This window comes from Canis aureus, chromosome 4, assembly GCF_053574225.1.
Source record: "Canis aureus isolate CA01 chromosome 4, VMU_Caureus_v.1.0, whole genome shotgun sequence".
NCBI classification, from domain to species: Eukaryota; Metazoa; Chordata; class Mammalia; order Carnivora; family Canidae; genus Canis; species Canis aureus.
Genome location: NC_135614.1, coordinates 74,619,233 through 74,635,688, shown reverse-complemented (window position 1 = coordinate 74,635,688; position 16,456 = coordinate 74,619,233). Strand labels below are relative to the sequence as shown.

The following is a 16,456-nucleotide window of genomic DNA, read 5'->3' as shown; positions in this document are numbered from 1 at the left end:
AAAGAAGGGGGCATAGTGCGCTGAGTACGAACAGTCATTGTGCCCCTGTGTGATTCTGCATTTTGTATCTGCTTCCAACGTGCTTGGGATTAAATTTGAAGGAGTTCACAATTATGTTCCATTAAAGGGTCTATTATCAAATCCACTACCAAGCTTCAGAATTTAATTTAAAACTAAAGTTGTCAGTGTGACAATACAATAGTACTATATCCATGCTGCTATTTAAAAATAATTTTTGAGATTTCAGAATCTGTTTAAGAACTGATTAAAAATAAAACAAAAACAGGTAGAGTGCATGCTGCCCCCAGGTGAAATTAGACTTGCTCATCATGCTTTATAAATTCCAGTATCTCTTTGTAATTTCTTTTCTCTGTTGCCTTGTTTAGAGTTTGTTTAGAGCTAAAAAGTTGGTTATCCAAAATATTGTTATTAAAGGAACTAGGAGCTTATCTAAACGTTATTATTATTATTATTATTATTATTATTATTATTATTATTTTATTATTATTAAGCTTATTTCTAAAAAAGCAACTAGTTCAACAAATATTTAGTTTTTAATTATTTGTTTATTTACTTATTTTTGAGTTTGGTGGTTGGCTATTTGGATACTTAAAAGCTTTTTTATAGAAGTTTACTGAATTCCAAGGTTATCCTTCTCTATGTTTTAGTTCTTCGAAGTCTTGGTTGTTGGTTCTGGGAAGTTTAAATATGACATGTGCTACCCATTTACACATTCTTATAATTATCACTTCTAAATATAATAGGTCAGACAGGGTTTCTCCATCACAGGCATTTAAATTGCTTCATCTGTCCATTCTTCCAATGAAGAATAAACTGTAGCCCAGGGCAAAGGGTAGGTAATGATTGCATTTGTTTGGTGACTTATGTGGGATGAAGGGAATTTTTTCAAGGAACTAATTTATTATTTGGGATGCCATATTGAGCTTGAGATGAACAGATTCCCATTTTCCCCCTTCCAGTGCAGTTTTGAACTAGAGTCCAAGGAATCCAAGATAACCATACCCAAACCATCCTTTACATTGCAAGTTATAGTCCATGCAAAGTGGAAATGTAGAAATCACAAGTCATGAGGTCAGGATACACCATATCAAAACAATGTGGTTATTCAGCTCTTCCTCAAGCTCTTTTGGCATCATTCTTATTACAGATTTAGTGATCTTATTATATAAGGATCATTTCATTGAAATAAGTCAAAATAGAGCCATCTGCTTCAAATGAACTTGTAACTAACTTTTAAAACTCTGCAGCTCTGTTGCATTGAAGAGTTTGTCACCAAATCCACTGACAAATATTGACATTAAACTTAAGACTAAACTTCTCAGTGTGACAAATGGAATAGCACTCTCAGGGCTGTCATTCAAGAAGTTTTAATCCAATCTGTCTTCAGATTAATTTTAGCTCACAGTAAAGACCTCAGAAATATGACTGTTTATCCGTGAGGAATAACATTTGATTGCTCATGAATAATATAGCCCGGGATATTAAAGAAAATCATCAATAATGTTTATGTCTTGAATTTTGTTTAGAACCCTTGACTGGTAAGCCAGACTCTCTTCAGGAAGGAAAAGGAAAGAAAGGGGACACTTCACTCAAAAGAAAAGGTACCGCAGTTAAAGATAGTTATGGTTTTGACATGATTCTGTATACATCGAATACTTCTCTCAGGCATTTGTAAGCCATAAGCCCTTGCCAAAGAATATAACCTCAGCTGTTCTGTAGCTCGGATTTTAGCAAAAGTTCTGCTGAGAAAAGTGATGCTTGTGGGAGATAATTTAGAAACACCTAACATACAGAATATCCATCCATCATAGAAATTACAGGTGTTACCCTTGGGCTATGCTAGGCCATCAGAGAGACATACACTGAACCATATTTTCTTGAGCTTCCGTCAAATTGCCTTCACTGACACGCCCTTCAGTATAGAGTACTCAACTCCTTTCACAGTGTAACATAGCAGTGGAGGTGAAACTTGCATTATACCAATAATAACCTGGTATTTCATTTTCTGGGGGGATGGTATGCCCACTACATCATTTAATGGTCCCTATAGGAAATCCCGGGTGAGACATTTCATTCAGAATCAAGGGACAGGAAAATCTTTCTTCATCTGAGTGGTTAGATGATTAGCACATCGAAATGATGATATTTCCTTTTCTATTTTGGCTGTCCAGAAGTTCAGAACCAAACTAGTCGCCATATCTGTGCAAGAGCACCTAGATCTCAATATCGGTTTCCTAATACCTCTTCCAGTTTTGACCGTTCCACTTTAAGTTGTACTTTTCCTCACCCTACTTTCACTTAATTTTTTTTCTGTTTTACCTTAACTGTTTCTGTGAAATAGAGGGGATATAATTTTCAAGTAATAGTTGGCAGAAAATCCTGGGCTCTTAAAAGCATATTAGATTTATTTGAAGCTGCTATAACAACCAATTAAAGATTGAAATGCAGTTATAAATATATACAGTTGGCTTTTTCAGGGTACATTCAAATAAGGTTGTCATGAGTGTGTACCTTTGTTTAATTTTTCATTACAAATTGCCAAATGCAGGGCAAGCCAGGAGTATGCAAGTTCACAAACTGATGAGCTGAAAAGGATCTTTATTTTGCCATTTAAAAATACATAACCATGATTCCCAAAGAGAATCTCACCCTTCTCTGGTTATGTAACATGACGTATAACTAGAGCCAGCTGGTGAGTTAACACTGAGATTTAAATCTTAGTTAGGGGATCCCTGGGTGGCTCAGCAGTTTATTGCCTGCCTTTGGCCCAGGGAGTGATCCTGGAGTCCTGCTGTGTTCCGCTCCATGAACTCTGCTCTTGGGAAGAGCCCCTGGCTTGTTGGGAATGAACTCACTGTTGCAGATGTTGTGTTATGGTCTGTGCTCCAGCACACGGGAGGCTGCAACGTGACAGTGCCAGCCAATGTGCAGAGTGGATGAGGGCATGTGAGAACCTGGCCCCTTTCAACACTGCCCTCAAGCTCCTTAAGTGAAGTTTAATAACTGTAAAAGGTTGACTTCGAGAATGGTGCTGTTTCATGTGTATTGTGGGTAAAGGAACTTGTACTAAAATCGGTCTATCTGGGCCAGTTGCCTAGAATCAATAAAGGCATCAAATAATTAAAAAAAAAAAAAAAAAAAAGGGCGTGATCCTGGAGTCCTGCGTCGGGCTCCTGGCATGGAGCCTGCTTCTCCCTCCTCCTGTGTCTCTGCCTCTCTCTCTCTGCCTCTCTCTCTCTCTCTATGTCTATCATAAATAAATAAATCTTTAAAAAAATCTTAGCTAAAATCTTAAGCTAAATAAATAAATCTTTAAAAAAAATCTTAGCATAAATCTTAAAATTTATGCTCAGCTCTACTTATTTACTAATAGGAGAATAATTTTCACGTTTACATTATTTATTCCTTGCTTCTCATTGTGATCAACAAAAGCAAATGAAGGATCACCATAGAATCTTCAAAAATACAAATTAAAGAAAAATTAAATATACTATGCACATTAGTTACCAAGTCAAGTTAAATATAATAATGTACTTGCTTTAACAGCATCCTTAGTTAAAAGTAAACACATTCTAAAAAAAAAAAACAAAAACAAACAAAAAAAAAAGTAGACACATTCTGTTAAAAGTATACACCATAAGCAAATGCAAGTTTAACCAGTTAGTTAACCTGAGTCAGTTAGCTGCAGTTAGCTCAATTTAATTAACTAATAACTTTCAAACATTTTTTTGCTTTTATTTTACCGAATTTCTGTTGTGTTTAATAATATTTGAAATAGGTGAATTTGTAGTCCTGATGTAGAAGTCAACTCTTATGGTTTAAGGAGCTATATCCATTCTTCAAATTTATCCTTATTTCCTGCTGTTGACATCTTCGACTCAGTCCTATTCTTCTCTGCATAATAGATCAACCTCTACCTATTTTCTCCCCAAATCTTGACAGTGAAATGCCATTGCCAAGTGTATTTTGGTGTTCCTAAAGCATTTCTTATTCTCTTCAACCCATATGCCATTGTCCCAGGTTATTGCTTCATAAAACAACAGCTCTTCAACACTATGACCTTACCTATCAGTTGTTAATTAGGGACAAAATGAAGAAAGTTTTCCATAATCAACTAATTGCAGAAAATACTGAGTTATGCCAAGTTAAAAAGTCTTTAATTAAAAAAATATATCAATATGCACCTCTAAGGGAGTGGGAGATACAATATGTAATATCCCAAAATATTTTGGCTGCAGAATTCTCTCTTGGAGCAGTTTCCACTGGAGCTAGAGTTTTATGGAACAAACATCGGGGAATAATTTTGTCTTTGTTCCACTGGCCTGCTCATATATTGGCATTGGCATTGTTCCAGTGCTTGCCTTCTGACTTGACTTATTGTTGTAAGTGCTACCAGGCCACTTAGCAATAAATGAAATGTCAGTGTTATAAACATTAGTGACATTTAACTGGAAGGGCATGGAAAAACAGAGGAAAAAAAATAAAAGGCTAATAAAATTGAGATACCTGGCTGCAGTGGCTCTTTAAGTATGGTCCCTGGACCAGTAGCATCCAAATCACCTGAGAACCTCCTAAAAACACAAATACTTGGCCCCACCCCAGATCTACCGAATCTAGAACTCCTGTGGGGGACCAGCAATTTGTGTTTTAATAGGCTCTCTAGGGAATTCTAAATTGGAGAACTATTAAACTGGAGCCCAAGAATTACTGCTCTACTATCGCCATTGGAATATCAGAAACATTCAATTATTTCTAACATATTATTTATATGCCTCATCCCCAAAATATTTAAATTAGATTACAATTTAGAAAAAACATATATATGAACTATTTCCATTTCAACATTGAATGGCTACACTGAGGACTAAATGATCCAGCTTTCAAGCAAAAGCCAGTCTCTCATTAAAAACTGAAGCTTCCATGTGGTCGGGTGAGTGATATTGAGGAAGAGATGCCCCTTGTTACATTTAACATGCTGGCAGATTTTGTTCAAAAATTACAGCTATATTCATTCCCTATGGCATAGATATATTTTTATTCATTAAAATTTTTCCTCCTTAGTATTTCCATTGTTAAAAAAATAGATAAGTTAAATGGAATCAAAGTGCAATGGTCCAAAAATAATACCCGGCTCTTAGTTTTCACTGAATGATCATGATATGTAAGAAAAGAAGAAATAATAAACTCATTCCAGTCCTACACTTATAATTGCAAATATCTTAGGAATTCTTCTTAGAGAAATTCATCTTAAAGTGGCCATAGTGTTATCATTTTTATTTCACTGAAGATACAGGTCAAATAATGGAAAATCACCATATTGAAATATATATCAAATTATGAACACTGCTAGTTATTGCCTGAACAAAGATTTTCTTAAATTTTTCTAAATATAAAAAGATCTAGGTACAACTTCAGACCTGTGGGTAATGGATACTATTTTTATTTTTATTTTTATTTTTTTAATTTTTATTTATTTATGATAGTCACAGAGAGAGAAAGAGAGAGAGGCAGAGACATAGGCAGAGGGAGAAGCAGGCTCCATGCACCGGAAGCCCGATGTGGGATTCGATCCCGGGTCTCCAGGATCGCGCCCTGGGCCAAAGGCAGGCGCCAAACCACTGCGCCACCCAGGGATCCCGGATACTATTTTTAAATGTATAAGTAGAAGTCACCTATTTAGGGGTGACATGAGACATAATGACAAATTCCTCTCTACTTATAGTCTGTATATTTTTGAATAGCATGAAAATGTAAGGAATATTTACTTTTCTAAATATCATTATCATTAAATAATACTCATTAAGGAAATATAGTTTGGGAAATAAAGTGTTCCCACATCTATAGGCATCTATAAACTGCATCTAAAATCTCAATAATTATTCTGAAGGTAAGTGTAATTTAAACTGAATGAATTTCTAAACCATAATAACCTTGATCCTGTTAGGACATATTAGGCTTTCTGAGTTAAGCTATTTTCATCAATCACAGGATCTTTCAGACCATAAGAGTGCCATGCCACCCAACTGGTCTAGATTTCCTTCCTGATGCTCTCAGGGGAAGTGAAGCATATGTTCTTTTTGGATTCTCAACTGAACATTAGTATTCTTTCTCTTGCTCCTCTTTTTCCTCCTCTACTTCCTCTTTCTCCCTTTTCTCTCTTCCTCTTTGCTCCCTTCTCTCTCTCTCTCTCTCTCTTTAATGCCTTAGTTCATCCAGGCTTATGGCACAGCAAGTACCTTCATCCATACTCCCTGAGTGTAGCAAGAAATATAGTTTCCCACTCAGAAACCCTGTTTCTCATTCAGGGAATGTTGGAATATTCAGGAGCTGCAATACCCTATCTCCTTCCTTGCATTCTTTACTAACTCTGGCTGACTCTTATAGTAACTTCCTTCTTCCCTGATCCTATCCTGAGCTTCAAAACAAAAACAAAAGCAAAAACAACCATCAAGAGCCCTGCTCATAGTACACTTACTCTCTTTCTCATTCAGAATGAGAATTTAATTTACTAGTATTTGCAGTAGTAAATGAAATGCACTTTACAGTCTAAACTGTTCATTTTAGAAGCAAGGACAGAGACAAAAATAAAATATCAAGTTGTTTTTCATAGCCAACTGGACAAAAGAAACTAAGTAGCTTTAAAAAAAAAAAAAAAACTGTTACTGGTACTACTGGTTAATTTGGAGGCTGTAGAGAATAGAGTTTTTGATTTTTGATTTGTTAAGTCTTCCCAAAATTGCTTGATGTTTTGCCTTAAGTCCACGGTAATTCTAGCTTTATTCATCTACCAGAATCTGGTTCTATTCACCTACTTGTAACAGAATGATTTAATATGCATATTTAAGGTTCTCCTAAAGGAAAATCACCAGGAGGGAAAGGACCACTAAAGAAATCACCTGCTGATTCTACAGACATGTCACCTGTTCCCATAGTGCCACCACCACCCAAGCCAGGTTCAGAAGAATGGGTCTACGTGAATGAACCAATTCCTGAGGTATGATGGTTTAGATTTAAGCTAGTAGAAACTAGTCTCTCTCTCTCTCAATCTCTCTCTCTCTCTCTCTCTCTCTCTTTTTTTTTTTTTTTTTTAGTAAGATTCATACCTTTATTTGCACTATCCAGAAGGCCTTTCATAGCTGGTGATATGTATCTTCATCAAAAAGCCAAGGTGAATTTTTGAGACTACACATTCAATCACATTGTATCCTCTTCTCTACTCCTTCGAGTTTCTGAGTCATGCTTTGAACTGCTATTAAGTGCTGAAAGCAGGAGAACAAAATGGGTTCTGTGAGGACCAATTTTCTCCCTAAGGACAAGCAGAGATGCAGTTTCTTGGAAGAATGACTTCCTCAGAACACATATCTAGCAAATTATAGCCCTCCATCCATGTTCTCATGCCCACATTATAATGCTTTCAAATGAAGTTTAACCTCTCACTTTTGAGAAATAGAAGAAATTTTTTGAAGCTACTAAACTAACAAAAGAACAAGTCACTGTCTGGCCTGAGAACTTTAAATAGGTATGCCAGTATAAGGTGAGGAGATGCCCCCAGGTGAGCCCGGGAAGCTCCATTCAGTTCTTTGTTCTCTGACAACCACAAAGCCCAGTTCCACCTAGAAAAATCTGGTTGCTTCAATAGATAAATAATCTTAAGAAAAAATCAAGAATGGACTTTCACATTTTTTTTTCAAAGACAAAGAGCTTTGTAAATGATGCAGCCCCTCTTTTCTTCATTGCAGTTCTCAGTGAATTCTTCCTCTTATGAACTCTGAACACTGACTGCCTGTGCCAGACATCTGAGACCCCATGATGAATTTCAGTGGTTGTGGTGTTGCTGTTATTATTGATCTTTCCTAGGGACATGTCTTATCTCCCCAATTAGATTATAAACTCTTTGAGAGAAGGTTGGGAACATGTGGGATAATCAGCTCTATTCAATACAGAATCAAACACAATGTAGATTCTTGATGGAACTCTAATGATTTAATTAATTAGCATTGATAAGGAAGTTAGAAAATATTTGGAGGTGATAATATTAAATGATATAATTGTAGATGTGTGTAATATCACTCAGCCAAACAGAAGCTACTTTTTGAAATAAATACATTAAAAAATTTGTCATAGAATCAGGATATAGAAATGGTTGTTGGGACAAAAATAAAAATGGTATTATCTGGCAGGGCTGGAGAGTGAGAGACAAAAATATTAAAATGCAATCCTTAACTCCAAACCTTGAAGCTCATGAGAGAAATAAATTTATAGAGGACAAGAAGGAATAGCGGACAGAAGTAAAAAAGTAAACATTAACACTGAGATACGACATCGACATCGGCTCCCATGTAGATCTTCTAGCAGTCAGGATTCTGGCAGAAAACAGATAATAATTTAAGGAGAGTTTAATAAAGGATAAAAAATAAGGGAAAATATAAGGATTCAATTAATACCCCAATAAGGGATAGCCAGGAGCTATATGGCCTATAGGACTGAGAAAGTGAGGAAAGGGAGCAGATGCTTGGAACTTGAGGGGACTTCTGTGGAGAGTGCCATCTGACAGGAGCTGAGGCCTTCAGCAGAGGGATGTAGCCACCCACAGTGGTGCGGCCGAGAAGAGCGGGGAGATTCAGAACCAGACCTTATATCTTTCTGCTCTCCCATCTCTTGCCCAGAAGGTCGAAGGCAGGGCCGTTTCCTGAAGTAGTTCACATAAGTCAGCCTTCCAGGACACTGAGTAGCATGAAGAATGAAGGATAGGACTTGGTCTAGAGGGACAAGAGGCAGATATGCAGCACAAAGCAGCCACATAATCCACTCTAGTCCTTTTCCCACCCTAAGCTTCTCACACTTCGGCAGCTACAGAGCTTACCTGCCAAAGAAGAAGCAAGACAGATGCCCAGTTAAATTTTAATTTCAGATTAACAATGGCTTTAAGTGGGCCCCCTATACTTTATCTGGTAACCCTAGTTGCAGGCCTTTCAAGGACCCCATATCTACCTCCCTCAGTAGGCATGTGGACAGATGGAGGAAGGGAGAGGGGAGATAGAGGGGAAGGGGGAAGGTAGATTGAAAGAGAGAGAGAGAGAGAAATGTTGAGAGATTGAGAGAGATTGCTTTCATATCTGGCTCTCCCGGGTGGAGGCAGCAGTCAAGTTCCAGAGGAGCCTGGTCCTTGTCCCTTTGTCAGCCACAAGAGAGGTTGCAGAGAGGACCAAGAAGACAGAGTGAGCGGTCTTTGTTTATAGCTTCTGAAGCTTTGGAGCATATTTGCTTTGGCTACTGATTTCCAATTATCCTCAGTCTTATCCAATGAAAAGAAGACTATTTAATTGGAAAGTATAGATCTGAACATCTAGTCACATCATGAGAGTTAAGTGCCCAGACTAAAAAAATTACATCCCAGAGACCAGAAGAACCTATAGATATGGCATTATCAATAACTCATAGAAATCACTGAGGATATGGGTCCAGAAGACCAGATACAGGCAAACATCCAAATGTTTAATAAAAGGCTGATGGGATTTAGTTACATACAGACCAGGACTGACACAATTTGAGAGAAGTATGACTTCTGAGTGCTCAGAAGTGACAAAAATGACGTAAGTGACAAAAATGCTCCCCCAGAGCCCACACAGGTTCACTAAGTCCTGCTGAACTGGCCCATTCCTTTCCTTGGCAGCAAGGTTGAATAGAAGGATCAGGGAGGTGTATCTTGAATTCAAAATAGTATTTTGAATAGTATTTCTCATGAAGTTCTTAGAAACGAATGAGATCTGTGAGCAGAGTGTTACTTTAATTAGGTCTATTTCTAGGAGGTAACACAGAGTGTGAATTAATGGATTAAAGTCATCCAGGAGGGAGGTTTAGTGGTGGGCTTCTTTAAAATGGTCTTCAGCACCATTCTGGGTACCGCATCTTTTGAGAGAGATCATGAAAAAGTAGAAACCAGAGGGAGGAACTGGGGTGGGAGAAGGGTGTTAAAAACAATGTCGGGGGACACCTGGGTGGCTCAGTGGTTGAGGGTCTGCCTTTGGCCCAGGGCATGATCCTGGAGTCCCGGGATTGAGTCCCACATCGGGCTCCCTGCATGGAGCCTGCTTCTCCCTCTGCCTGTGTCTCTGCCTCTTTCTCTGTGTCTTTCATGAATAAATAAATAAAATCTTAAAAACAACAACAACAACAAAACAATGTCAGAAGAGGAACATTAAAGAAACTGTAAATGCTTAAGTTAGATAAATGAGTACTTCAAGTGTGTCTAGACATTAAATCATAGGCCTTTAGAACTAGATGGAGCCAGCCAGTCTCCTAAAAATTTAACTGCTGATAAAACTGGGCTCAGGGGTGTCTACATAGTAAAATTTATTGAGGGCCCGTTATGTGCAAATGCTGTACTAGATGCCAGGACTACACAAACAAGCGAGTTTCATCCTGAATCCCAGCCTACCTCCTTACTGTCTTGAAATATCTGACATGCTGTCATAAGGAACACTGTATGAATGTAGTGCCCTTCTCCAAAGGGCACAGCTAGGGCTGATATGTGGAAAGGAAGGCAAATTTCTGCTCAACACACAGGAAAAATTTCCAGGAACATAGTTGTGTGGCACCAGAGGGCCGGCCCTGAAATGTTTCAGTGAGATCTATGGAGGGATAACTTATCCTTAATATTTGGTATTTCTTAGTGGAAGGGAGATTAACCAAATAACCTCTCCAAGCCCCATGTGTAATATCCTGAGTAAATAAATGCACAACCAATAAGGTAATATTTAGTACAGAGAATTTATATTGGATATAATATGTATCTTTAGTTTTATTTCATTTCAATTATTTCTTGGTTTTGGTTGTTTATTTGCATCATCAAAGATAATATAAAGAAATTTTCTAACTTTCATGGTGCACACAGCAAAGATAAAACCACTATGCAGAGAAATGATTCATCACCACCATGACATGAATGCTAGATATTGTCCATGACAGGCAGTTTTCCAACGTAGGAAAAATCTGACATCTATTTATTCATTCAATAAATATTTGAGTACCTTTTGTGTCCCAGACACTGTAGTGATTTTAAGAAAAATGATAGAGTGGTGACTAAAACCAGCATTGGTCTCATTGTTCTTTATGAGACTGGTATTCTAGAGGAGAATATGGACAAATGAATGAGCAGTTGCCATTAATGTCATCCTTACTATAATGGGAGAAAGTGCTGGGTGCAGGGTACTGAGATAGGACTCCAGAACTTTAGAGGATGACCTTCAACACTTTTCTTTAAAAAAAAAAAAGATTTTATTTATTTATTCATGAGAGACATGGGGAGAGAGAGAGAGAGAGAGAGAAAGGCAGAAACACAGGCAGAGGGAGAAGCAGCTCCATGCAGGGAGCCTGATGTGGGACTTGATCCCAGGTCTCCAGGACCTGGGCTGATGGTGGCTAAACCGCTGAGCCTCCCGGGCTGCCCTCAATACTTTTCTAATCAGAGGAGGATTTCTGAAAGAAATTTGTCTGAACTGAGACATGAAGAAGTATTTGAATTAGTGATTAGCTGGGGGAGGGGAGAGAAGGAAGGGCTAGAAGTTTCACAAAGAATGGTTTAGATAGGGCAGCCCCGTGGCTTAGCGGTTTAGCACCGCCTTTAGCCCAGGGCCTGATCCTGGAGACCTGGGCTCCCTCCATGGAGCCTGCTTCTCCCTCTGCCTGTGTCTCTGCCTCTCTCTCTCTCTCTCTCTCTAGGTGTGTGTGTGTCTCTCATGAATAAATAAATAAAATCTTAAAAAAAAAAAAGAATGCTTTAGATGGTTTCATCTTGATCTTCTTGCTGAGTATTGCTCTTCTGACTCAATTATTCAAGAGAATTATCACTTTGAAATGATTAATTTTATGCTTTACCATTTAACAGGAAATGCCTTCATTTTTAGTGCCTTACTGGGAACTAATCGAAAATTCCTACATAAACTCCATCAAAACAGTACTCAGGCATCTGAGAGAAGAACAGCATAGTGTGGTTGCTTACTTATACGAGGTTAGGTAAGTAAAATTTCCAAAGTCAGAATTTTGTAGTCTACAGGCATGTTGTGTAAGCTCCATCTCACTCTCTTAATGCCTTACAGAACAAATTTCCAGCAGTTTCTATGGCGTCCAGATCACAAGCAAGATTTTGTATCTCAATGGCAGGCTGATTTCAATGCTCTTCCTGATGACCTGTGGGATGATGAAGAAACAAAGTCTGAACTACACCAAAGAGTAAATGTAAGGAAATCTGCAACCTGCTGCACCAGGGTCTCCACACACATGAATATTGTACTGCAGAAGCCTAACTCATTCCTTTCTTCCATGAGGTGTGAGGGTGAGGAGGGAAATGGTTTGAACATTTATCTACCGACTTTCAAGAGCAATGGCTCTTCCAAACTTGAGTTCAAACAGGATTTTTTTTTAAGATTTATTTATTTATTCATGAGAGACACAGGAAAGAGGCCAAGACACAGGCAGGGGGAGAAGCAGCCTCCTCACAGGGAGCCCAATGCAGACTCAATCCCTGGACCGGGGACCACAACCTGACCCGAAAGGGAGATGCTCAACCACTGAGCCATCCAGGCACCTCACTTTTTTTAAACAGGATTTTTTTTTCAAGATTTTTTTATTTATTCATGAGAGACACATAGAGAAAGGCAGAGAGAGACCAGACTTGAGTTCAGAATGAGAAGATGGTGGCCAATACTTCCAGAGAAAGGACCCAAGTCCAGTAAAGCAAGAGCATTCTTGGGATCTCTTTTGTAGACTCCTAACCCAAAGCTTTGTTTGGCATTGTAACTATCTCCATGCGTGGTATTAAGCACATGCCTACCTTGAGTGCAGTCATATGGTTGGATGATGTCAAGGAAGGGAATGAGGGGACTTCATGGAAAACCTAAAACCCTGCCAATATTGAATAGATCCTGTGAGGGGAGGTAGCAAATCTTTTACATCTTTGTATCTCCAGCAGGCACAGTGCCTGCCACGTAATAGGCAGATTTTCATAAATTCATAAATGGGATATATTACCCTGATGCTTTAGAAAAGGACTCCTGATATCCAAGAAGCCTAATTTCAATCTCTTACCTTTGTCTTTCCTGTATAAATTTACAGAGCCCCTTTTTCTGTCACAGGAATTCCTTCCCTTGCCACTCCCAAAATATAGGTTACTGGTAGTCAAATCTGATTATAATCTTAATATTTATTTATATAACCAAAAAAGTGCCAAAACCTATCCTATGAGCCATTTATCTTCTCTACAAATATTTATTGAGCATCTATCATGGTCCCAGCACTATTCAAGTGTCTCGGAACTCAACAGTGAACAAAAAGTCTGTGACCTCAAGATGTTTATATTCTGGTAGCCAAAAGACAGAGGATAAGCAATAAACAAATGAGTATATAGAATATACCATGAGTGTGTGTCATTGGTAATGAGAGCTTTGTGAAGAACAAGAAAGTAGGCAGGAAAGGAATGTTGATGTACCATTTTGTATATGGTGGTTGTGGAAAGGCCCACTGAGAACGTGACACTTGAGCAAACTCAGAACAGGTGTGATTGAGTGAACTGTGTAGATATTTGGGGAAGAGTGTATCAGGCACAGAGGGAAGAAAAGCCAAAGACACTGACGTGGAAGGATGAGTAGTGTGTTTAAAGAACAGTAAGTTGACGGGGGTGGCTAGAGGAACAGAATGAGCAGGCCAGGTGGATGGTGATGAGGTCAGAGAGATCATAAGGGATCACATTATCTAAGGCCTTGGAGGTCATTATTAGGATATTGGTATTGATCTGAATGAGAGTTGAAGCCTTAGTTTTTGGTTTTTAAGAGGATCTGTCTATAGTGGAGTAAAAGGGAGACCAGGCTGGGAAACCAATTGCGAAGCTACTAAAATTAAGTGAGGGTATTATACTGATTTAGATGATCTGGGTGCTGGAGCATTAACCCAAGAGGTATTGACTTAACTGCAGCTCTGATGCAGCATTATTTGACCCATGAAGAAGCATGACAAGCTATCTCTTCATGGTCTCCTATACTCTGTAGAGTATAAAATAACCATCTTTGCCCCAAAGTACTTTTTTTGTATTGAATTCTATTGTATCTGATATCAATACTGGAACCTTGCTTTATTTATTTGTGTTTGTCTCATATAAGTTTTGACTTTTGACCTTTTTGTGTCCTATTATTTTATATGAGACCCTAGTAAGTCATATATAAGTTGAATTTGGGCTCTTGACCCAGCAGAAAACATTGAAAACTTTTGTGAAAGTGATCATTTTTAATGATTTTTGTCTGCACGACTTTCACAATTAATAGCTATGAGTTTTTCTTTAAAACAACCCACTCTGATTATTCAGGGATATATAATAATTCCCTAGTTTTTGCCAAATAAAGTGTGAAAACCAGCTGTGCCTCTGGATAATCCTGGACCCTCTCTATGCTCTGTCAATGTGCTTATTCTTGACTTACTTCATTCCAATTCTGAGAAGTTAATGGAGAGGTTCTGCTATTGCATTGTCCTCGCTCTACCATCAGAAATCTGAGCCACAGAGATGCTAGTACTTGCCAAGGCCTCATAGTGAAGCAGGAACAAAAAGAGAACTCTTCTAGCTCTCAGAAATGTACAAATACTTGGTAAGCGCAAGCCAGTATGCACTGAATGTCTGCCAGAGCAGCTGTGGAAAGACCATGAAGATATCAAGATCGGCTCTAAAATAATGATGTTTTGTGCTGACACTTAGCATATGACTATAAAAATGGTTGTGATACTTTCATTTTTATGTCCAGTTCCCTGAAGGTAACAAACCAAAGTGCTAAGTGTTCCATTAACACAATATCACAGAAATAAAACCCACTGTGGGCAATGGCTGAAATGGAAATGCTTGAATGAAACTGCTTGCATTAGGATTCCTGGCTCCACCCCACACTGAAACCATAGCCAAGTGACTTAACCTCTCTGGGCATCAATTTTTTCACCAGAATTTACTCCTGGTTATTGTGGAGACTAGCAAGGTAATCCATGTAAAGCACTTACCCACAATGCCCAACCCATAGTAACATTCAATAAATTATTATTGTGAGAACTGTCACATTTTAATTGACTGTCTATATTTCATTAATGGGATATTTTATTAAAGAAATATTTTATTGCTATAAATAATATTATATTCTTATAAGATATAATAGATTTTATTAACTGTGGGATTATCATATGCTAAATACTGTGCTAAGCACTTTAAATACATAAGCTAATTTATTCTACGTAGCACACACGAGAGGTAAGAGATAAAGTATATAAGACCTGAAATAGTGGTGTATATTACTCAAGAGCACAGACTCCTATCTTGGATCCACCACCAACTTTTTGTGTGCCTTTAGGAAGATAACCTCTCTATAACTCATCTGCAAAATTAACATTATAATAGTACCTCAAGTTGTTGCGAGGCATTAAATGAGTTGATATAAGTACAGTGACTTCCATTCTGACACACTGACACCCATGGAAAGACCTCAGTACATGGTAGCTATTGTTTTTTATCTAAATGGCAGAGCTGGGATCTTTAAAAGATTTTTTTTTACTGCTAGCTCTTTAGTAGAAAGCTTATTTTTGGACAATCCTATTAAGTTCAGACAGCACTTCTTGGTGAATGACATGTTCCACTTATGGTGAATGAATAAGCCTATGCCCTTGGATTAAATACAGCTGCATATTTCATCCACCAACAATATGCCATTTCCACAAAAATTCCCTGAAAGGACTTCTTAATTTTTTTTAGAGAGAGACAAAGAGAGAACTGGGTGGAGGGTGGCCAGAGAGACGGAGAATCTTAAGCAGACCCAGTGCAGAGCCTGATGCAGGGCTCGATCTCACGACCCTGAGATCATGACATGAGCTGAAATCAGATGCTTACCGAACTGAGCCATACAGGCACCCCAGGACTTCTTCAACTAAACAAATTTTCTGGGAAAGGACTAGAATACTACATAAAACATAGCCACCCATAAATAAAGTGAACTGCAGTGAATTTGTGCATATGATTTGGTGAGCTGGTTTTACAAAGTAAGGGCCTGGCATAGAGAAGAAGCAAAATAAATATCTGTTGAATGAAGGAATAAAATCCATGAGTGCATTAGGTCTAATTTTCTTTGGAGACATTTTTAAGGCAGGTAAAATATTCTATTTTCATTACCCTGAGGTAATTCGAGCCATGTATTCTAAAGCATAACTGTGTTCTTTCTGTTCAGGATTTAAGAGACCGCCTGTGGGACATCTGTGATGCCCGGAAGGAAGAAGCAGAGCAGGAGCGTCAGGATATCATTAACGAGAGCTGGTTGCAAGACTCAATCGGAATAACGATGAACCATTTCTTCTCACTAATGCAGGTAAGAGTGGCTTGTCAACAACACAGACTCTTGTCTCCATAGCTGTGTCCTGT

The 16,456-nt window shown here is 38.2% G+C and overlaps 1 protein-coding gene and 1 long non-coding RNA gene across 10 annotated transcripts in view; one reads left to right on the top strand and one right to left on the bottom strand.

Moving 5' to 3' along the window:
- Positions 1–16,456, top strand: part of SPEF2 (sperm flagellar 2) — a 164,243-nt gene that overhangs the window by 86,145 nt on the left and 61,642 nt on the right. For 6 of the 7 annotated variants that reach the window (XR_013378629.1, XM_077896243.1, XM_077896242.1 and 3 more), the window contains 5 exons: positions 1,548–1,622; positions 6,867–7,015; positions 11,909–12,036; positions 12,120–12,258; positions 16,266–16,403. Coding sequence is in view for 6 of the 7 variants with exons in the window: in XM_077896243.1 (XP_077752369.1) it covers positions 1,548–1,622; positions 6,867–7,015; positions 11,909–12,036; positions 12,120–12,258; positions 16,266–16,403 (629 nt within the window). In the remaining variant the exon portion in view is untranslated. The remainder of the gene's footprint in view (positions 1–1,547; positions 1,623–6,866; positions 7,016–11,908; positions 12,037–12,119; positions 12,259–16,265; positions 16,404–16,456) is intronic. The other variant, XM_077896239.1, reaches the window with a different exon arrangement.
- The window catches only part of LOC144313000 (uncharacterized), a 94,270-nt gene that overhangs the window by 35,628 nt on the left and 42,186 nt on the right, over positions 1–16,456 (bottom strand). For all 3 annotated transcript variants that reach the window (XR_013378630.1, XR_013378631.1, XR_013378632.1), the window contains exons 4-5: positions 12,023–12,210; positions 7,125–7,280 (exon numbers count right to left, since the gene is read on the bottom strand). This is a non-coding gene — a long non-coding RNA (uncharacterized LOC144313000). The remainder of the gene's footprint in view (positions 1–7,124; positions 7,281–12,022; positions 12,211–16,456) is intronic.